Source organism: Aulonocara stuartgranti, assembly GCF_965226115.1.
Source record: "Aulonocara stuartgranti genome assembly, chromosome: 19".
Taxonomy (NCBI): Eukaryota; Metazoa; Chordata; class Actinopteri; order Cichliformes; family Cichlidae; genus Aulonocara; species Aulonocara stuartgranti.
Window position 1 is genome coordinate 2,328,184 of NC_138955.1, and position 21,652 is coordinate 2,349,835.

The window sequence follows — 21,652 nt, forward strand, 5'->3', positions numbered from 1 at the left end:
GGTTTTACGACCAATCACAGAAGGCAATTTCCGCGGGTGGCGTTTCTGCCTCTGACCACAAACAGCGCTAAAGCTACCAGCACTGACAACTGGCTAAAAACTCTAAAACCTCTCTTCTGGTGGGATACAAAGAACTGTACCAACTTCGGGAGTCATTAGCTAAACAAACAAACTGTACTGCAACTACTGAGCGCTTGGAGGAATCTTCGACGCCGTGAAATACTTGTTAAAACTCGTCTGCTCCCAGGTTGGCAGCTCATTAGTACTCTCAGGTTGATTTTTCTGTGATTATATTGGTATTTAACGGGAACTTAAGTAGCAGAAGATGAAAAGGAAGTTTGTTTGTATAGAAAAAAAAGTATAAATCTTATTTAAACAAGCGCTATTAATCCTAAACACATACAACCATGTCGATGTTCCGCTGAGAGCGTGGTTGCCATAGTGACCAATTTACACAGCTCATACGCTGAGAGCAGAGCGCATGTGCAATGTAGTCCGTGGATGCAGGAATTTTTATTTGCGTTGATTAGAGTTATTTGATTGTATTTTCCCCTTCTCAGTTTATAGTACGAACAAATCCTAATTCCCTTATTGTTTATTTCATGAATTTTGTGGGATTACTAAAAAGAAAGACCTTAGAGAAACGTGTTCAGCAGAGTTTTTTAGCAGCAAGAGAAATAGTTTTTAATTGCAATGAAGAAATACACATTGCTCTCATACACATTATTCACATACATATTGTTTACTATTTATGTAGTAATTTGTCTATGTGTAATGTGTAGCTGTCTCAGTACTTTTGTCCTTATAGTGTATCACATTATTTCAGTAAAGTATTTCACTTTTTTCCAACTAACCATCTTCCAGTTTGGGTTCAGGAGACAGACACACTAGGTACTAAGTCCTGTAGTGTTTTTTTGGTCTTGTTTGTGGTCTCTCTAGGTTCTATTCCCTTCTCTTCCCCCTCATCCATTAACCAGTCTTTGCAAATGTTGGCCCCTTCCTGTGTTTGGTTCTGCTGGATATCTTTCCCTGTTAAAAGAGAGTTTCTCCTCCCACCAGTGACCAAGTGCTTGCTCACAGGGGCTGATCTTATTGTTGGGGTTTTCTCTCTAATATTGAAAGGTCTTCACCTTACAGTATAAAACACCTTGAAACAAATATTGTTTTAAAGCGTGGCTATACAAATAAAGTTGAATTGAATTTCCTGACAGTTGACATCTACTATGAGTCAATTATCAAAATGATTGTCATAGGTTTTATCAATAGACAAATAAAATATTAAATTAAGCATATCAGCTCCTAGTCAACATAGATATTCACAAGATTTTAAAAAATCTCTTTTTTCTCTTTTTTTTCTTTTCAATATCACAGGTATGAACGATAAGTTAAAGCTGGATACTTTGCTGGAGGATGGACTGCAATCAGAGTTAATGCTCCAGCTGCATCTTAAGGCTCTTAGAGAAGCCCTGAAACAGCAGCTGCAGGAGACAGAAAGGATACAGACGGAGGAGCTGGAAAAGAGGATTCAGCAGAACGCTCACCTGTCAGCTGATTCAAGTGAAAACCCAACAGAGTATGTTACCTCATATTATTATTTTATTTTTTTGCTTTCGTCCACTTAAAATTGACCTATTTCAAAGAGCTGTACTGTTTTACAGGATGACAAGATCTTCTTCAGAAATCCTAAACACTTCCCACAAACCCCTACAATCAGAGAGGCCCGACACCTCATCCTCTCCAGCCTGGTTATCTTTAACAGATGGGAAGCTTTGTTCTGTCAGGACTGAGCGGTTTCCTTTAGCTAAAACTTCACAGCTGATCAAAGAGGAGGAAGCCGAGGCTGAGTGTCAGAAGAAGTTCTCTGCTCTTCCTGTCCCCAGCCACATCATTCAGCCCATCTACCAGGACATGATGGAGCATAGAGAAAAGGAGAGGAAGGAGGCCCATGAACAGAGGAAGCAGTTCTTGCTTTCCATTCAAAAGCCTTTCAGCTTCCTGCAGAGAGAAAAGGAGAAAAGGGAGAAACTGCTTGCGAGGTTAAACCAAGTCGAGCAAGATATGAAAAACGGTGTTCGAGTTAGAAAACCATCTCCGAAAGAAATAAAAGACTCCCCAGACCCTGAGACAAAAGGTTGGTTTTCCTTTTCTGACTTGGTTTGGTTTTATGAACAGATGAATTAGAAAGGGTACTTAGTATTCATGTAACTGGGCTGTGGTCTTTGGAACCAGGTAAAGCATTCCTGTGACTTCTTGTCTTAGGCTGCATATAAGTAAGTTTTAAACAGCCAGAGTAATTACTATAAAAGCTTGAACTGGCAAAATTCTGAGATCAAATAATGAATTAAGACCAAAATCATGAAGAAATAGTAATGAAGCCCACAAATCTGAAAGAAGCCATGCTACACTTTAATAAACATTAGACATTGTGAATTTTTTAAGGAATCAAATTGAATTAAAATCCCCAAATTTAGTGTAAAAACCCTTTAACACAGTGGTGTCTAATGTTTTCTTTTTCTTTTGACATTCATGTAAAACCTTAAACAAAAAACCTAGTTGATTCAGATAAGTTTTGAGTAGTTTGTTAGCAGCATTTGATAGAACACCACAAAAGTAGCAGTGCTTATGTGCGAAGCTGTTCGAAAGTGAAGATTTTCTTTGTCCTCACTGGAAGCAAACTGGGTGATTGGCTGATTTTGATCTGTGTTTCTTCAAACTTTCATTAAGAGTTTTTAAATGGAAGATTTCAACTGTTATTGTATCATATTTGTGCATGCATACAGTACACTCCAGGCAGTGAATTGGCTACAGTGTATACCCTGTCTAACTTTATTTAGACCAGGAGGAAGTCTGCAGGAAAGTCCACTCTCAGGCGACTGCGAGGGAGGAGAATCCTACTCGGAATGGCCCGAAACTTCGCACAGCAGAGCGCACCAGGAAAGAAAAGCTGAGATTTTTGGATGAGAAGCCTAGTTTCCATCCAAAAATCATTCACGAGATCCCTGATTTCAGCATGTTGCACAAGGCCTTGCAGACAGAGACGCTGAAGAAAATGCAGAGTAAAGATGTGACAAAGTGTCAGCCATTTGTCCTGAGAACTTCATCTCGCCCACCAAGGCAAAGCAGGACGAGTCCGGTACACTTGCAGGTAAAACATGTTCATTGCTTCTTATTGGTATTTATTTCTTTAGCTGCTTTTGGACTTCAGTTGTGATATTACGTGCTCGTTTTAGTTTATGTTCTCTGAACATTTATGTAGTAGAGTTCATGTTTTAACTCAGATTTTTAGAAATATTTTTATTAGCCAGGAAAGAAATCATATTAAACTCAGTTTTAATGGACAATCTCTGTATTGAACCAGATGCACATTTCAGAAGTTTTTTTGAAGTGTCTCACCCCTGCTCTGCTTCATGGATAGTTTGAGACTTATCCACCCACTTTTTTTTTTCTATCAAATCAGTACCCTTCTCTTTTTCTTAAGGAGATTTGCTCTGAGCCACTTACCTTCTTTAAAGCCTCTACTGTTCAGGATGTTATTCTGTTTCATTTTAATCTGTTCTTCTTTGACTCTGCAGTTTTTGGCAGCTCTGCAATCCAACATATTCCCGTGGTCCCACAGCACAGTGTTTATTTCACAAAATGTAACAAGGGAATCTGACCAGGTCACATTTTTGTTTCTGTGACTTTGAAAACAGCTTGTTTCATGAAATGAGATTTATTGTATGGTTTGAGGCCTTGTGTGTTATTTTTTTCGTGGCTTTGCAAACAAGTCTCCTCAGTTGTGGAATCGTATTGCTATTTTAAAATACCTTCAGCAATCCATCTTCAAAGAGGAATTATTCTTCTCGTGTTTCAAAGTTTTTCCGACTCATGATTTGTAACCTTTAATTCAAGTCGTGCTTCTACAGAGCCGGATCTTTTTTTAATGAGACATACTTCACGAGAAGATGTATATATACACTACCAGTCAAAAGTTTGGACACACCTTCTCATTTAATGGTTTTCTTTATTTTAATGGCTGTTTACATTGTAGATTCTCACTGAAGGCATCAAAACTATGAATGAAAACATACGCAATTATGTAATAAACAAAAAGTGTGAAGTAACTCAGCTGTTTTATATTTTAGATTCTTCAAAGTAATTGATTTGATTACTGCTTTGCACACTCTTGAAATTCTCTTGATGAGCATCATGAGGTCGTCACCTGAAATGGTTTTCCAACAGGCTTAAAGGACTTCCCAGAGATGCTGAGCACTTGTTGGCCCTTTTGCCTTCACTTTGCCATCCCTCTCATTCGAAACCATCTCTATTGGGTTTAGGTCAGGTGACTAATCTATCAATCTATCCTTCTTGGTCAAATAGCCCTTACACAGCCTGGAGGTGTATTCGGGGTCATTGTCCTGTTGAAAAATAAATGATGGTCCAACTAAACTGGATGGCATGTCACTGCAGGATGCTGTGGTAGCCGTGTTAGTTCACTGCCTTCAATTTTGAATAAATCCCCAACTCTGTCACCAGCAAACCACCCTCACACCAACACACCTCCTCCTCCATGCTTCATGGTGGGAACCATGCATGCACCAAAGATCTCAAATTTGGACTCATCAGACCAAAACACAGATTTCCACTGCTCTAATGTCCATTCCTTTTGTTTCTTCCCCCAACCAAATATCTCCCGCTTCTGTTGCTTTTCCTTAGTAGTGGTTTCTTAGCTGCTATTTGACCATAAAGACCTGATTTGTGCAGTCTCCTCTTAACAGTTGATGTAGAGATGAGTCTGCTACTGGAACTCTGTGTGGCATTTATCTGGGCTCTAATCTGAGGCGATGTTAACCTGCGATTCCTGAGGGTGGCGACTCGGATGAATTTATCCTCAGCAGCAGCGGTGACTCCTGGTCTTCCTTTCCTGAGGCCGTCCTCATGTGAGCCAGTTTGATGGTGCTTGATGGTTTTTACGACTGCGTTTGGGGACACATTCAGAATCTTTTGCAATTTTCTGGACTGACTGACCTTTAGTTCTTAAAGTAATGATGGACTGTCGTTTCTTTTTACTTAGCTGATTGGTTCTTGCCATAATATGAATTCTAACAGTTGTCAAATAGGGCTGTCATCTGTGTACCAACCTGACTTCTGCACAACACAACTGATGGTCCCAACCTCATTAGAAGGCAAGAAAGTCCACAAATGAACCCTGAGAAGGCACATCTGTGAAGTGAAAACCATTTCAGGTGACTCCATCATGATGCTCATTGGGAGAAGGCAGCACTGTCAACAAAGCAAAGGGTGGCATGCAAAGACATGTTTAGAGTTATTTATCAGTTTTTCATTTGCTACATAGTTCCATATATCTTGCTTCACATATTTGATGTCTTCAGTGAGACTCTGCAATGTAGAGAGTAGTAAAAATGAAGAAAAACATTGCATGAGAAGTTGTGTCCAAACTTTTGACTGGTAGTGTATGTTCACTGAAATTTGTCTGGGCGGATGATTCACATGAGAGCATTAAAGGCTAAAAATAATTATACCAGTAATTAGGTAAGAATAACAGTAATTTTCTCTAATCCAAACTTTGTGATCAGTGAAAGTTTCGTCACGTCTTCCTTTCATGTGTCTTGTGGCTTTTGTAATTATCCAATTACCACAGTTCTGTTTTATGACGCTTGTCAGAAAGGTTAAGGCAGATTTTTAAATATTTTACTGACGTTGCAAATATCTACTGTACATTTAGCTTAACTGTTACCACATGTCTAGAATAATCACATGTAATTGTACTAAATTACCTTTTACTGTGTGATATTTCCGGAAGATCCTTTAGGATTTTTGTAAGTGATATGAAATTATTCCTGAAGCTGTTATTGCCATTAATCTTTTTATTTTTATTTTTCTGTAACTGTTTAGTAAGAGGTTCTGGAAGCGGTTGTTCTCACAGTAATTGTAGTTACACATAAAAACTAAACTACCAGTTTACACTTGTTGATGGCAAATGATGGTCTTCCTTAGTTCATTTAATCTTGCATTAAAATGTCAGTCATTGTTTTAGTTAGGCTTGGACTCTAATATATGGAAATATACACTCATTGCCCACTTTGTTAGGCACACATATTAGACTGCTTGTCAGTATAAATATTAAAGCCACATTTGCCATCACATGGCAGTAATTCAGTGCATTTAAACATATATAGACATGGGCAAGATAGCCTGAAGTTCAAATCAAGCATCTGAATAGAGAAGAAAGGTGATTTAAGTGACTTTGAACGTGGCATGGTTGTTTTTGCCACACAGGCTGGTTTGAATATTTCAGAAACTGCTGATCTACTAGGATATTCCTACACAACTATCTAGAGGTTTTACAGAGAGTGGCCTGAACAAAAGAAGATATCCAGTGAGCCACAGTTCTCTGTGTGAAAATGACTTGTTGATGCCAGAGGTCAGAGGAGGATGGCCAGACTACTTTGAGCTGATAGGAAGGGTTGAAGAGCATCTCTGAATGCACAACACATTAAACCTTGAAGGCGATGATACTGAGGCCAAGAATATAGCCTAGAGAACATGAAAGCATGAATCCATCTTGCCTTGTGTCAACAGTTTAGCCTGCTGGTGGTGTAACAGTGTGGGGAATATTTTCTGGTCAAACTCTGGGCAACCTTAGTAACAAATGAGCATCATCGTTTAAACTTCACAGCCTGCCTGAGTATTGTTGCTGACCCTGTCCATCCTGTTATGACCAGAGTGGTTTCTTTACATGACAATGAGTTCACCTCCAATCACCAGAGCTCAGTCCAATAGAACACCTTTGTTTTGCAGTGCAACGGGAGGTTTGCATCATAGATGTGCAGCGGATAAATCTGAAGCAGCTGTGTGATGCTATCATGTCTCGTGTCAATATGGATCAACATTTTTTAGAAATGTTTCCAGCACCTTGTTGAATCTCTGCCATGATTAATTGAGTCCGTTCTGAGGATGAAAAACGAGTTCCAACCCAGTGCTGATAAAGTGTCCGTTGTGTCAACAGTGATACATTTTCAAAAAACATTTGAACTAATGAAGCTAGTCATGCTATGTTTGATGGAGAAAAGCTATTACATTTGCTCTCACACACATCTTTATGCTACTATTTTCTTCATGTTATTCAAATTCTTGAAAAAATGCCACATGATGGCCAACAGTTTGGTTTTGATTTCAGTTTTTTTTGTCTCTTCATCCACAGGCACCAAAAATGAGTAATCTCAGTAGAAGCAAGTCACTCGGGGCTTTAACGTTAATATCCACTGACACACTGCCCACATACATCACAGACGCTGTGAGGAAGCGCTCATTGGCCATCAGGTGAGTTGGAATATTTATGGATGACAGCAGATCTTGTCTCAGTGTATCCTAAAAGGAAAAAAAAGACTTCATTATTGACGTATTCATGTGCAATAAATTTGTTTTTTCAGTAAGGATAAATGAGATTAATGAGGCTAATCTGTCCTTCAGTTAGTAATGCTGGTGTTCACTCCGGTGCTATTAAGCTTTTAACAATATAATGTCAGACACTTTGAAATAACCAAATAGAAAGTGGTTTGAGTTACATAATAACCGTGTAATCAGTATACACCACATTAATATACGAAGCTGATAGAAACACTATTTAAGTCTCAGGCCGTGTGTATGAAAAAATAGCCTATTTTGATATAATCTGTTGTCTATGAGATTAATGGAGGATTTTTGGAGCTGTTCAGTGAAAAGCCCTTTACTTACTTTCGCTAATGTCATGGTAAGCTGTGTGGCAGGCTAGGTTAGGACCCAAACGCAGGACTCAGAAACCAAAAGCTTAACTTCATAAATCTTTATTGCTGGAAAATACAAATGAAAACTAAGCACATGAACGCTGAAAGAAAGAAACAAAAGATGAACTAAACATGACAACAAACAACTAGAACCTGGAGCTTATGCAAGAACACACAGCAAGTGTGGAGAACGCGACAGCTAACAGAAGGTGACTGAGGACTTAAAAACACAGGCAGGATAACGGGAGGATTTGCAACAAGCGGGAGACACAGCTGGACCTAATCTGACATGACGAGACAAAGAAAAGGAAAACTCAATACACTGAACACGGAACAAAGATTATCAAAATAAAAGAGGAAGCGTGACAAATGTGTAGACGAAGATACGCGAGCGTCACAGTGTGACTGGGGGGAATGAAAACAGAGACAAGACTAAGAAAACACAGGATGAGACTAGACACTGAGGGAGACAGAATATAATCCCAAAGAACTGAAGGAAAACAGAAACACACCCCAAACATGTTGAAAGAATAACTAAGAACCTAAGAGCTACAACCTAACAGAAACAAAATGATCAAAAGAGAGCACTAAAGTACAAGAAAACCAAACATAGATCACTCAAAGAGAATAACTCAACTATTACAACCAAAACAGAACGCTCCAAAGCATAAACCCTGGATCACTGACAGCTAAGACCTGATTTAGACATCTCTATGTAAGTGCCCGACATCGTTGCTGGCACTTATGCTGGGACCTTTATGGGTCTCCACTCTTAGCTGTGGTCAGTTTGTTTGGGGAGGACAAACGTATGTCCCTCTAGTTTTTCCACTTCTTTGTGCATTCCCTCACATCCATTCCGATTTCTGCAGTCTTCCTCCAGGAGTTTGTGACATTTGTGAGTCCTTGTGTTGATGCTTCAATTATTGTTCCTCATAGTGGGACAGTGATCGTTATTCTCTCAGGGATAAATTGAAAAACTTTGGCGGAAAAGTAGCTGGAAGTGCACCAGAGGACCCGAGGGTGCTGAACAGGACAGTCACAGTTGACCTGATGTGTACTGATGTTCACCTTCTGGGGAGGTGAACACCGGGTTGCTCTTAGAGTTTCAGAGTGGTTTATGATTACCACGTAGCTACGGTGACTCAGTAAGTCAGCATGGACCACTGGGGAAAAAATTAACTTGGCTCTATATAGTTTCAACACCTAAACCATGAAATGATCTGAAATGCAGACAATTTTTGCCTGAACAGAACATCAATGGAGATGAGGGATAGTCAGAATCAAGAGAGTTTGAACTGGTTGAGGAACTACCAAATGAGATCCCAAGCAATGAAGGAGAAAGTAACCCTCCATGCAAAGTTACTGGACCCACGCAGCAGCTTGAAAGAAGTGCATGACGAGAAACTACAGAACTATCGGTGAGTTCTGTATAAGTACGGCTATTTATTCTGCAGTTTTACATTTCATGTCACAAGAACCACACATGCCTGCTACAATAGTTAAAACTATCATCTCCTCTTACGTGAAGGGAGGCTGATCAACAAAGAATGAGGGATTACATGAGAGAATTACGGGAAATGAAGGCCCGAGTTAGTGAACGCCCTTATCTGTTTGAACAGGTGAAACAGGTAAGGAATGCCTGAACATTACTACATGCGTTAGGCGACATACGTTCAGGAATCTAAGTCTGAGTTTTCACTGGCAGAGAAATGCGAAAGCTCACGCAGAGCAGACATACAGAAGCAAACTGAAGAAAGCCGGGCTGAAGGAGCAGTTCATTGAAGAAAATGGAGACGGGCTCATATCCGAGGATGACCGCAGCACTGAAGACGACATTCGAAGCAGGTATGCAGCGTGAGAAATTGTAGCAAGTTTTGTTCATCCTGTGAGTAATACCACTGTGTCCGGTAAAAATATGAATAGCACTGCTGCTGGGAGAGCCAAGGACTTCATGTGGTTTGGTCATGTTGCATTACATAATTTTCTGAGCTTGCTCTACAGTCTTTAGAGAAAAAAAAAGACCATTTCCGTAGCCAAGTAAAAGTTCGATGTAATTACAATATAGTCATTTTCTAACCCAACATGTCTGATTTAGGGAAGAAAATGGAGGAGACGGGGAGAAAATTAAAGATGTGGGAGAGAAGAGCGTGAAGTCCAAAGGGGAAGAAATGCCATGATCAAAAAGGTTCAGGCGGCACAGAGTTTTGTGGCCTCGCCACTAGAAAACAACACCGTCCTCAAAAATGATTCATGTCGCTGCTGACTGTCCGCACCAAATGTTTGATAGTTTAAGATGAGCGGCTATAAATCACGAAATCGCAAAACAGCTGGAATTTGCAATCACAAATGGAAAAACTTTATAAAAATGTACATAAGTGATTGCTGTTGGTTTTACAACACTTTCCCCAAGGAATATGTAAGCTGTAGTTTTGAAGATGATGAGCATGTTGTTGCCAGAATAAATGGTTCAAAAATAAACTGAGAAAACCAGTTGAGCCCAGTTTGTCTGTAGCATTAATCAGTCTCCGTGTTAAAGAGACAATACTTAAATTTGCTTTAATGTAAATGCTTATATTCTAATGCTTACAGTTGCATTTTACTTTATTATTATTATTTTTTAATTCATGTTTTTACATGTTTCTAATGGCCCGTAAGAACACAGGGCATCTGACATTGGCTTTTCTTAGATTGTCGAGTTAAAGTTCCCAGTTATTTCTACAGCCACAGTGCCACCTAAATAAACAGTCCTTACCATGCATCTGCATTCACACAAACCATCTCAGTGGTCTGCCTGCACATCCACATCAAATACTCTTACACACTGGCCTCGCTGTATCTTGTGCTTTGACAGCTGACTGCCAGGAATTCGAGACATCGAGACATTTTTACTTACCAACCACATGGGAGCGTTTGAATATTTTTACAAGCATAATCAATGGAGATCAGTGCACGCCCTTATGGTTTTGTTGGCTGTTGTGCCGTGCTTTGGAGTCAGTGTAGTAAATTCACATTAGAAAATATTAAAATTCATTAAGTGGTATCACTAAGCATGGTTTAAAACATAACACTTAGATAGGAGTTAACATAGTCTATGCATCTAGCGTGCATATTTATGCTGCACGAACTGCATGCAGCCAGCTGAATATTACTACAGTGAGCTGTAGTAATATTCAGCTGGCTGTCTTCAGATTTAAATATATTTGCATAATTGCAGTAAAGATATACCATGGCGACGAGGCTCGTGACCTCTAAAATACTACATGGTGCTTTTTTCTTAGCAGCGTTGCCTCCACATTAGCCATGGAATCTTGATAAGTTTTCAAGATTTCCGTCTGATTAATTTGCTTTCTAACCTCTATCTAACTCAGACCCACGAACTGCCAAACAAGTCCAGGCCCTTTTGGACTCCTTATATGGTCAAGTTCCTGGGCCAGTGTGAAAGAAGGGGAGTCTTGTGTGATGTTTGATGGATGCATTGATTTAACGCAATTAATGAACAGGTACATTTTCTAAATACATCTTTATTTATTTTACCACTACTAACTTATTAACATTTCTTTAAATGCTAGATTGAGCACTTGTATAAATTAATGTAACAGTTAATTAGTGTTTAATTGTTATTTCCTTAAGTGGGAGGAGCGACTACCTACTAGAGATGGCACGATACCACTTTTTTATGTCCGATACCGATATCATAAATTTGGTTATCTGCCGATACCGATATGAATCCGATATAGTGTTTTTTAATCAACAAAACTGTTTTTTAAATATCTTGCCGCATTTTGTATAAGTTCATACTCAAGTTTAAAACAACAACTACACTAAAGCTATTCTGTTATACCTGTATGCAAAAAAAATTATTTCATAGTTCAGCAATACTGATCAATCTAATAAACTTAAACCTACACCATCCTCCCTATTCTGGTATTTGAAAGAGTACTTAGCATAAATATTAAGCAACCTAACTAATAGGGTTCCAACTCCCAGCAACAACAAAAATAAATAAATAAAAAATGGGGAACCACCCCTCACGCTCCACCTCATGATGCTTAATCGACGTAATCAACCTTAATTTGATGCAGTGTGAAAAAAATGCACAGAAATCAATTATTTTTCAAGAAATATTAAATAGATTCAACATCTTTCTTCAACAGAATTGCAGACTGCACAGATGGTACCTTCCCAAAGGAAAAAGTACTATAGCTTACTAGGGTATATATATTAGACTTAATAGTCACTATATACAGTAATTGACTTCTATTCATTTTGCATCAAATTAAAACTTTGGGTGTCAGATAATTATTTATTAAAAGCTCGACATTTTAAATGAGAATAAGAAAGAAAAGTATGTCTTTGTGCCCCCTTTTCCCTGTTCATGCCCTATCGGCCCCCCTGGCTAAACTTTGCTAGATCCGCCCCTGCACAGTTACCAGCGTCAGCTACGTAGAAAAAGATCCTCGAGTAGAAAGTAATATTAAATACATTCTAACAACAGCTGATCAAGCTTAAACGTGCTTCTGTTGTTCAGCCGCTGGTTTCCTCTTTCTGGTGCAAAGTGGGCCAAAAACAAACCAGAGAGACGGACTCGCGACAGAAAAGCCGATCAGCTGATCGTTAAGCAGTTTCATGATTGAAGTAGCAGCAAGAAGAAGCAGTCGCTCCATATATCGCTTGTTAAGCTTAACGCAGGAATGCTTTACAAACATTCAGAGATGGACTTACACACGTGCTTTACTTCTCTCGGGATAACTTTGTCGGAGATGAAATGCGGGGTTGCTAGCAAAGCTCCAAATGCTATCCAGACCACCGACAGGTCCCGCATGCCACAGCCGCTCTATCACGTGATGCATACTGCTCCGACGTGCTAACGTTCTGAGGTGAGTTACGGCGTGTTGCAAGTTTTGTGAGGTGCTTTCGTGATATTTAATGGATCGGATTACATTTTTTATTTTTCTCCGATATCCGATCCAGTAATTTAGGTCAGTATTGGACCGATACCGATACGTAATATCGGATCGGTCCATCTCTACTACCTATATAGGCGCAAGAGCCCAGCGCAAAATTGTTTCTCAGCGGTTTGATTTAGTTTTGGATCATCATCTTTAAGGTGGGGCTATTTTTCATTTTGTTTTCTATTAAATGTTTTTATCTTCAGTTTGACTGATCAGTCTGCACTATAAATATGGCGCAAAAATCCACTGCTGTGAAGAAAAAATGGGGAATAATAAGAGACCAGCCTGTGGAGCTGTCGGCAAGCCTGTTGTTTGTGCCTCTGCCGCTCAGCCATCCCTCACAAATACAGAGAAGGAGAAAAATCCAAAATGTTGTCACATAATATGTAATAAATAATAATCAGACAGTCGCTTCTTTGAAAGCTCAAATATCACAGGATCAAGCTTCAAGGGCTACATCCTGTCAGGTTGTCATGGGAACCATGTATCCCTCCTCACTCTGCCACTGTAGTCCATTTAGGAGAAAGCTGCGCACCTCTGATTCCCCGATGCAAAGCTCAAAGCAAAACAAATTGCTTTCAACCTGTTAGATAATGTCTGAGCGGGAACCTGCATCGGTGAAACGCGATGGAGCAGGCGGCTGTGACATCTATTTAAACAAACTGCAGCCTCAGATATGTGTGGAGGCTGAAAAAGAAAGAAACACATCCCATTTAAATTAATGAGAGGCTGCACGCTTGGCCGCTGAATGTTATGATCGCGCTGTTTAAGGAGTGGCTCTGCTCAGCAGATGAACAATATAATTTCACCGAAGTGGTGTGTGCAGGTCTCTTATTACTCTAGCCGCTGTGCAGTATTAAAATTCCCACACATTTCATTTTTCAAATGCATGTGCTGCAAAATTTAGGCAGTTGGGGACACATCCGAAAATAGATAATGTGGGCCTTAAATGGATTTTACCTGCTTTACCCAGCAATTGCACTGCACAGTATTTTTGCTGTTGCTGTTTTCTTGCTTATTTTCACTTGATTACAACTTAAAAATCCAGTGGCTAATTTTTTTTGGGTTAAATGCAGTGCATGTTATGCGTGCAAGCAGCATCTCTGCATGTCTCAGTCCTCGGTTCACCTGCAGGAGGAGCTGTGTCTCGCTGCAGCTTATCTGGAGCAGCAGAGAGATATCCCTCTTTTTCTCCTTCAGCGGCATGAATAATATCCCCTGAGCTGGAGAGAGAGCATATCAAGAGGCAAACAGGAAGGGGAGAGAGAGAGATAGAAGCCTGTGTGACAGATAAGATTGTGGCACAACTTGTCTTCCTGACTGCACCGTGAGCTGGGGAAAGAGAGGAACAAGTGCACCAGAGTGTCAGGCAAGGCTTCTGCCTGCACACATAAACACTCACAGACACACACACACACACAGAAAAAGACAGACCCCACAGCACAGAAGCACCAGAAGGAGTTCAGAGAGAAGACTGACCTCAAAAAGGTACAGTATGACTGTGTGTCTCGAGCTGTGCTGAGCTGAGCGTCTCTCCTGCACCAGTGTCCCCACCCTTACACTATGTTAGCAAATTGCTCACCTGATGCTCAACTTTGTTTTGCAGGTGGATTGGCAGAAGTTTTGTCTGTGCGTTCCCTCGGATGCTATGGCCGTCCTCCAACTGATCGTTTAGAGGAGTTGAAGAACTTGTCTTGTTATTGCAGCCTGAGGTAGCATGGAGGAGCTGTCGACGAAAGACAAGGAGCTGATACGAGACAGCTGGGAGAGCCTGGGCAAGAACAAAGTTCCTCATGGTGTCGTCATGTTCTCCAGGTAATTTTCTATCATGATCAGCACGACATAAAAGGAGGCTGTTGTTTAATTCTTTGCGCTGGAAGAAAAGATCAAATATAAAAGCACTCAAAGCATAAGTGATAGGATTGTGTATTGTTGTTACCTAATAGCAGCAGTGTAAATAAATGTAGCACAGGTGTATATCCTTTCCTGCACACTTTCCACATGAACCACGGACCGGAGGCTTGACTTGTTGCTTGGCGACAGACTGCAATAATCCTGCAATTTACTCTGAGACAGCTGCTGCTAAATCAGACAGGGGATATGTGTAGATGTTTGCTTTGTAGACTGATTTTTATCCCTCTGTGAATATTTGAGGCTACACCATGTGTGCACACCTATAGAACAGCGTTGTATTTGTCTGTGTTAGACTGTTTGAGCTGGACCCTGCGCTCCTCAATCTTTTCCACTACGGTACAAACTGCGATTCCACACAGGACCGCCTCGCCAGCCCCGAGTTTCTGGAACATGTCACCAAGGTGAGCTCTGTTCACCGCATTAACCACCACAAGTACACAGACACGTTAAAGTTTCGTTTGTGGACAGTTGCGATGGCTCTCTGTTTCTCTTGTGGCCGTGGCCTCAGGTGATGCTTGTGATCGACGCGGCCGTCAGCCACCTGGATGACCTTCACTCCTTGGAGGACTTTCTGCTCAACCTCGGGAAGAAGCATCAGGCAGTGGGAGTCAGAACGCAGTCATTTGCCGTAGGACCAACATCTTATCGCACAACTCTGCCAAAGCAATTTCACGAGCGAATGAGCCGTGAACACTTTCTTCTTCTCTTTTTTTTTTTCCTGTGTGTTTTGCAGGCGGTGGGTGAGTCCCTTCTCTACATGCTGCAGTGCAGTCTGGGCCCGGCCTACACGGCACCGCTGCGTCAAGCCTGGCTCAACATGTACAGCATTGTGGTAGCAATGATGAGCCGAGGGTATGCCGAAAATGGCGAAGACAAGGCCGACTGAGGCGCCAGTAGTTGTCAAATCATCAAGTTGGTTGCCATGGAATAAGGTTGTGTAACTTGCAGCATTGTGGCTTCAGCTGCTGTACATTTGCTCTGTGAGTGGGGTCGCATAGCGTAGCGAACGTGTGATATAGTTACACATTTTTCAGTCGGACCAGCGAGTCACAGAGCGTGTTTTCTTTGCTGTGGATGTTTAGCTACCAGGCAGTGCTGTTTGTACAGTTTCAGAGTGTAAGCGGACTGTAATCTGAATGCCTCACACTGAGAAGAAACACTCGGGAAACTGTGGAAGGGTTTTATTTTGTATATAATGGCTTTGATATATTTACTCAAATGATAACAGTGACTGTAGTGGTGTTTGTGGTGTATCTTAAAAGAGTTGCACACTTGTGAAACACTAGCTGTTATTATGATTAGACATCACACACTGCTCAAACTGTGATGGTTACTGTGGCCAGCAAGGGCAGCTCTTTATCTAACTGGAACACAGTGATACTTAACAGAACGTGTGGGACAATGCAATGTGATTTTTCAGAAGAATATCAAAACTGTGTGTTTTTTTAAAATCGATATTACATTTCATGTCTTTTGAGTGACTTTGTCGTTTAACTTTTAAGCTGCTAGGATGAAGAAAAAACAGTTTTTTAACATTTTATTCAATAGATTCTTGACAAGAACTGTTTTACTCTCTCTGATAGCTTTCTTTAGTTATCCACGACTGTTAAGGCGTCCAAGTGCACCTTCCCCGACGTGGCGTGCGATGCGCTCCTCAGTCGAGGGTGTGAGTATTTCAGTAAGCTTCTGATGACTGTTAAACTAAACTTTAACTAAAAGACTGTTATATGACTTTAAGAGACTGAAAGTAAAATGGCATCTTGGAGGACTTGTAACATCTTTGTTCCTTGGCTATCAGTTTCCAGTTAATCTTAGTGTAAAGTAGTAATGGTGTATCGTAGTTGCTTAACTTATCAATGCTTATTAACTGCGATGATGTGGGTACTATTACCTCAGCTTTACAGGTGACAGGGATCAGTGGCCTGTTTTTCTCCAACTTAAGAGGTTCTGTGAGGAAGTGAAGCTGGAAATAAATATTTGTTTTGACTTCAGAAACCAAACCAACTTAAGTGATGACAATTTTACATTTAAATTATTGACACAAAACAGATGATACAGAGAAACTGTGCTTGACTGTATGTATGTGTGTAGTATTTATGCTGCCATAACGCTGTATGTATCATCAGTTATTTACATCTATAGCCAAGTAACTTAGCAACAGTGTGCCAAGTATAAGATAATAACACCACACAACTGTAAATCCAAGCTGCTGATATGTGTTTTTCCTCGCTTCAGTTTATATTTACAAAGTTTATTTTTATATTCTGAATTGTATGTGCAGTGAAAGAGCATTGATTTTTTTCTTGTCATCTACAATATGACCTTCAGATACATTGTACTGTGTAGATTTCAGATAATGAACCCAATACAAGAAAACAATGTGGCAAATCTGTTACTTTTAATCAGGTTTCAGTTCAAAGAATAGCAGATATATAACCGCTATATTAAAAAAGATGTGTAGTTATTATAGAAGAGTATAAGAACAGGGCTTTTTTATTAATATTATGTGTTTAGTCTGTACTTTCCAGGCTGCAGGTATAATGTTTGTACCCTGGTTGTGTAGGTGCTGTGTCTATTGTCTTTCTTTTCTTAGTCTCAGTACGCAGCCCTATGCAGGTTGTTGTTCTCCGTGTTTTTAATTACCCGACAGTAAGTATTTTCAGCTGGCACAGCTGGCGTCTTTTTAACATCCAGATGTGTATATATTGGCTGTCTCGCTGTCTACCTCATCATTATCAGCTGCTACGCAACAGCGATGACTTCACCTAGTTATCCTTCAACCAAAAATTATTATTACAGTTAATACAAGCGCACACTCTTTGTAAACTGGATTCCATCTTAAACTTTAAATATGTCATGTGCTTACTTGAGGCTAAATAAAGTGATCTGTGGGTATTTTACTGCTTATTGAAGTCAGTGTGTTTTCCTCCTTGTCTTAAATGTGTTGTCACGGACTGATTACGATCGCAACACAGCGGTCAGGTTTTGAAATCAGTCACACAATGCCTGATTTGCTTCCCACTGACAGCCCATCTCTCAGTGTTACATAAGATCCAAGCGTCGAATGGCTCATCGCCCCCCTGGCTTCCGAGACGAGGGCGACTTCAGCCCACTTACTCATGCAACTGCACAATGTCACCTCAAGTATGTTTTCAGAAATTCACAGTATCCATTGTGTTCTTCACAATTTGGATCACTTTATCTTTATTTTCCTTTATGCTTTCCTTCAAAAACGAGCAGAACTGTGCAGATTTTGGATGCGTTTCTACTTGAATATCATCTAAAGCCAGAGTGATCAGATGAGTGGGGGCAGGCAGGAAGGTTATGATGAGTTACACACATATCAGCTCATTTCTCTTTTTTCTGTTGTGTCACTGTGAAAGTCGCTGTCTGCTCGGCTGATGGTGGAGCATCTGACTTGGAACTTACCCGTCTGTCTGCACTGCCAACAATATCCTTACCCTCTCTGCAAGAGTCTGCTGGATTTGTGTTGGCCTCTTGCTCTTGCAATATAAAAACCAAAACTGAACTTCATGCTCTCTCTCATCCCCTGGTAATGGATTGCAACAAATTTCAATAAACTCACATTGACTATATGTTTATTTCCTTCATGTTTTTTTTTGTTCCTCTACTGCTACAGACTGACCTTGTAGCTTTTTGCTCTGAAGGCTGTCATCTGGGGAAAAAAAAGTCTGCGAGAAAAGACAACATACATATTTTTAGAAAGTCTGCAATGTGTTTTGGAACAAAAAAAGAGGGGGGGGGGGGGGGTATTCATTGTTGTCATGGCAACTGTAAGGTGATGGTTGTATATATGTGCGTTTTTGATGAAGGAGAAAAACGTTGCATTGCTCAATCACTCACTCATCGTAAATCCTACAGTGGAGAGGTGTTCACAGTGACTGTGCATGTGAGCTCGGGCTAATAAGATTTGCTCCGATGGCTCTCTGGGAGACTGCAGCACAAGTCTGCCAAGCAGCCATCACAAGCATGAGAATGAGCTATCTGTCAGCAGCTGCTGAACAGCTACTCCTACTAAGAAGTAGTCTTTGAATTCCCTTTTCTGCCTGTCTATGGATCAGGCTCATTCCTGTGAAAGATGTAGCGAGAGATAATCTAAACAGTCAAACCTATAGTGTGACTAGAAAACAGATGGGTACTGTAGTTTCTCAAACAGGATAGTGGATTTATTTGGGATCGTGTGTAGCTGGTGAACAGTACAACTTGGGTGTACTACATCCTATTTACACACGATTGATCAACATCAGCAATTGAATTTCTGATGTCTTCTACAATTGGTAGTCCAGAAATATGACAAAGGGTATATTCTGAAATGGCAACCTCCATGGGTGATCAAACCAACTGTCACTAATGGTCTTTTGAGTTGCCTCCAAATTCAGTCCCCGCAGACCCATATATTTAATGTTATAGACTGTATATAAAAGATGGACTTGGCCATCAACCATTTAGCACTTTGGCTGGTGCCATGTTGGCTCTTTCTATCCAGAAATGGCCACATTGGGAAAAAGGGTGGAGTGCTGAGTCAGCAACTGTTGCTGGGAAGTTTGGTTAGCACAATCATCTCTACGGTTTACAGAAAATGGTCTGACAAAGGAAAAAATATCCAGTGAGCGGCCATTCCCTGAGCCTTGTTGATGTCAGAGGTCAGAGGAGAATGGTCTTACTCCTTTTAGATGATAAGAACCGCTGAACCACTTGTCACAACCAAGATGAATGCACATTTGCAAACCTTGAAGCAGATGGGAAACAGCAGCAGAAGATCACAGTGGGTGCTACTCCTGTTAGCTAGGAACAGCGAACTAAGGCTACAATTCACAGCAGCTCACCAAAATTGGATAACCAAAGACTGGAAAAGCATTTTCTGGTCTGATGAGTCTTTCTGCTGTAACACTTGGTTGCTTGCCTTGTATCTTCTATATATCTGTATGTTTTCTTGGCATATTTTGGGCCATGTATGTCAACTGAGCATGATTTCCCTGTTAACGCCTAGTGTATCATATTTAAGACAGACTGTTTTTTGTGAGTTTTTGAGACTTCTGCATTATCAGTGTGATTTCCCCCCCCTTGAAAAAGATAAATAAAGAAATAGACAGGCATAGTAAATATGGCACAAATTAAAAGTCATATGGAAATTCAAATTGAATTAACCATCTGACGAATTTGTCAGATGGTTCAATAAACTCTTCAAAACAATTGAATTTTCAGGCCATCATTTAATATTTTGGGCTTTAAAGAGTTAAACCTATCTTTTTCTGACCATGTCCATCCCTTTGTGACCACAGTGTGCCCATCTTCTAATCGCTGCTTTCAGCAGGTGAATGTGCCATGTCACAAAGCTCAGATCATCTCAAACTGGTTTCATGAAGATGAGAACAAGTTCACTGTATTCTAAAGGCCTTGGTAAATACCTGGATCTCAATCCACCTTTGGGGTGTAGTGGAACGGGAGCTTCACATCATCGCTGTGCAGATTTTGTGTGATGTTATTATGTGAAAGGTATATTACCCATTTAGACTATATGAAAGTGTAACCCCATTAGTTTACAAGTGTTTTTGTGAGTTTCTTCTTCTTCTACATCATTAATGTAGAACACACCTTAAGTCCTAAAAATAAATTGATCAATACATTTTTAAATGGAGCAAATAGGATACAAATTTAAACGTATATATGCAAATGAATATTTAATTATTTCTTTAATTTGTCACAAAATCTTTTGAAAATTTGAATTCTCTGGCAAAGAATTTATTATATAGGGCGTGACCTCTTTTTGTGACATCAAGTCACTTGACATTACTGCTGCAAGATACTTCAAATTTGATACCAAGTAAATACAGGGCCAGTATTGCAGATACCAATATTGATATTGTTAACCAAAAGAGGCAGGGGAGGGCAGTGTGTCATGATTTATGAAATAAATCATCATCAATTTGCAAATTCTGAACACATTCTGAACAAATCACTGTGATTTTTACCATACTTAATTTACCATACTTTCAGCTATTCATGTTTTTTAGAAACTGTTTTTTCTTTTGGAGATCTGGAATTTAAATGCACCTGTTTCCAAAGCACTTTGGTTCAGTTTCTGTTGTTTAAATGGGCTATAAATAAAACACAGTTTGCTGTCAACACAAAAACATTCAGACATTTTTCTTAGTGCGTATTTAACACAGTTCAGTGGGATGCATACTGAACTTAAAGGATAGAAAAATGTAATGTAATTATTACATATTATATCAATATTTGGATCGATCCGCCCACCTCTGCTTCACATTTGTTTGGCTTCCTCAGCTTAGATGTCTCGATCTGTGAACTGGGCTCCCTTACTGTGTTGGTGTTGTTGCATTATAATGCCAAATTCAAAATGCGTGCTCCAGTTGTGGTAAAGATTGAATAAAAAAAAAATGCTAATTAGCAGTCTTTGAGCACATCTATAAAACCAGGTTTGGCAGCAGCTATTCCCAGGCTCCGACACAATCTGTGTATGCCCTGAAACCCTGAGTGATTAGCATCTTTGATGCCAACAAATGTTATGTAAAAGAAATGTATTGTAGACCTCTTCAGCCATGTAAGGCTTTCCCTGTTTCCCTGAAACATTGCCTCAGATAGAAAAACAGTCAGCAGAGGGTTTAATCTGAAAGTCGAGAAAGACGCTGTGATGTAACTGAATATTGAGCTGCTGCTAACAGGTCCTTGGTGGTGGTGGTGGTGGGGGGGGGGATTGTTCTCTGAAAAAGGTTCACCCTTAAACCAACATGGAAAACAAAAGGTCTCTACGGTGCTATTAAATTTGAAACTTAATACTGGACAAAAACCATGTTTAGAAGAAGATTGTGAGAAGAGCTGGAAAGTACAGCCACTAAATCGACATTGTGGTAATTGTGTTTTGCCAAGGGGAACAATGAACGTTCTTATATAAGTCAGTTGGATACTATAATATACTCTAGGGGACTTAAAATACTAACTTTTTGAGCTGCGTTTGTATGTTGACTCAAAGCCATA

At 40.0% G+C, this 21,652-nt stretch overlaps 2 protein-coding genes across 3 annotated transcripts; both read left to right on the forward strand.

Annotated features, from left to right (window-relative positions):
* Positions 1-130: 130 nt before the first annotated feature.
* Positions 131-11,051, forward strand: fam161b (FAM161 centrosomal protein B). Its single transcript, XM_082516640.1, has 9 exons — positions 131-247; positions 1,372-1,573; positions 1,659-2,131; positions 2,835-3,145; positions 7,205-7,323; positions 9,017-9,184; positions 9,295-9,394; positions 9,472-9,611; positions 9,862-11,051. Exons 2-9 carry the CDS (start codon positions 1,374-1,376, stop codon positions 9,941-9,943), a joined length of 1,593 nt encoding a protein of 530 aa, XP_082372766.1. The 5' UTR covers positions 131-247; positions 1,372-1,373; the 3' UTR covers positions 9,944-11,051.
* Positions 11,052-11,354: 303 nt separating this feature from the next.
* ngb (neuroglobin) lies at positions 11,355-17,868 on the forward strand. Of its 2 annotated transcripts, XM_082516643.1 has the most exons (6): positions 12,580-12,643; positions 13,853-14,206; positions 14,325-14,533; positions 14,925-15,033; positions 15,141-15,260; positions 15,366-17,868. In XM_082516643.1, the coding sequence occupies exons 3-6, from the start codon at positions 14,436-14,438 to the stop codon at positions 15,516-15,518; spliced, it is 480 nt and encodes a 159-aa protein (XP_082372769.1). In that variant the 5' UTR covers positions 12,580-12,643; positions 13,853-14,206; positions 14,325-14,435; the 3' UTR covers positions 15,519-17,868. The 2 variants fall into 2 exon arrangements, with proteins under 2 accessions (XP_082372770.1, XP_082372769.1); XM_082516644.1 differs by lacking the exon at positions 13,853-14,206 and having other exon boundaries at positions 11,355-12,643; positions 14,425-14,533.
* Positions 17,869-21,652: the final 3,784 nt, after the last annotated feature.

Bases quoted from the DNA above. Each gene is read 5' to 3' on its own strand.
- fam161b (XM_082516640.1), top strand. From the start codon at position 1,374: ATGAACGATAAGTTAAAGCTGGATACTTTGCTGGAGGATGGACTGCAA. The intron at 2,132-2,834 runs GTTGGTTTTCCT...AACTTTATTTAG, and splicing joins CCCAGACCCTGAGACAAAAG to ACCAGGAGGAAGTCTGCAGG. The intron at 3,146-7,204 runs GTAAAACATGTT...CTTCATCCACAG, and splicing joins CGAGTCCGGTACACTTGCAG to GCACCAAAAATGAGTAATCT.
- ngb (XM_082516644.1), top strand. From the start codon at position 14,436: ATGGAGGAGCTGTCGACGAAAGACAAGGAGCTGATACGAGACAGCTGG. The intron at 14,534-14,924 runs GTAATTTTCTAT...TGTCTGTGTTAG, and splicing joins GGTGTCGTCATGTTCTCCAG to ACTGTTTGAGCTGGACCCTG. The intron at 15,034-15,140 runs GTGAGCTCTGTT...CCGTGGCCTCAG, and splicing joins TTCTGGAACATGTCACCAAG to GTGATGCTTGTGATCGACGC.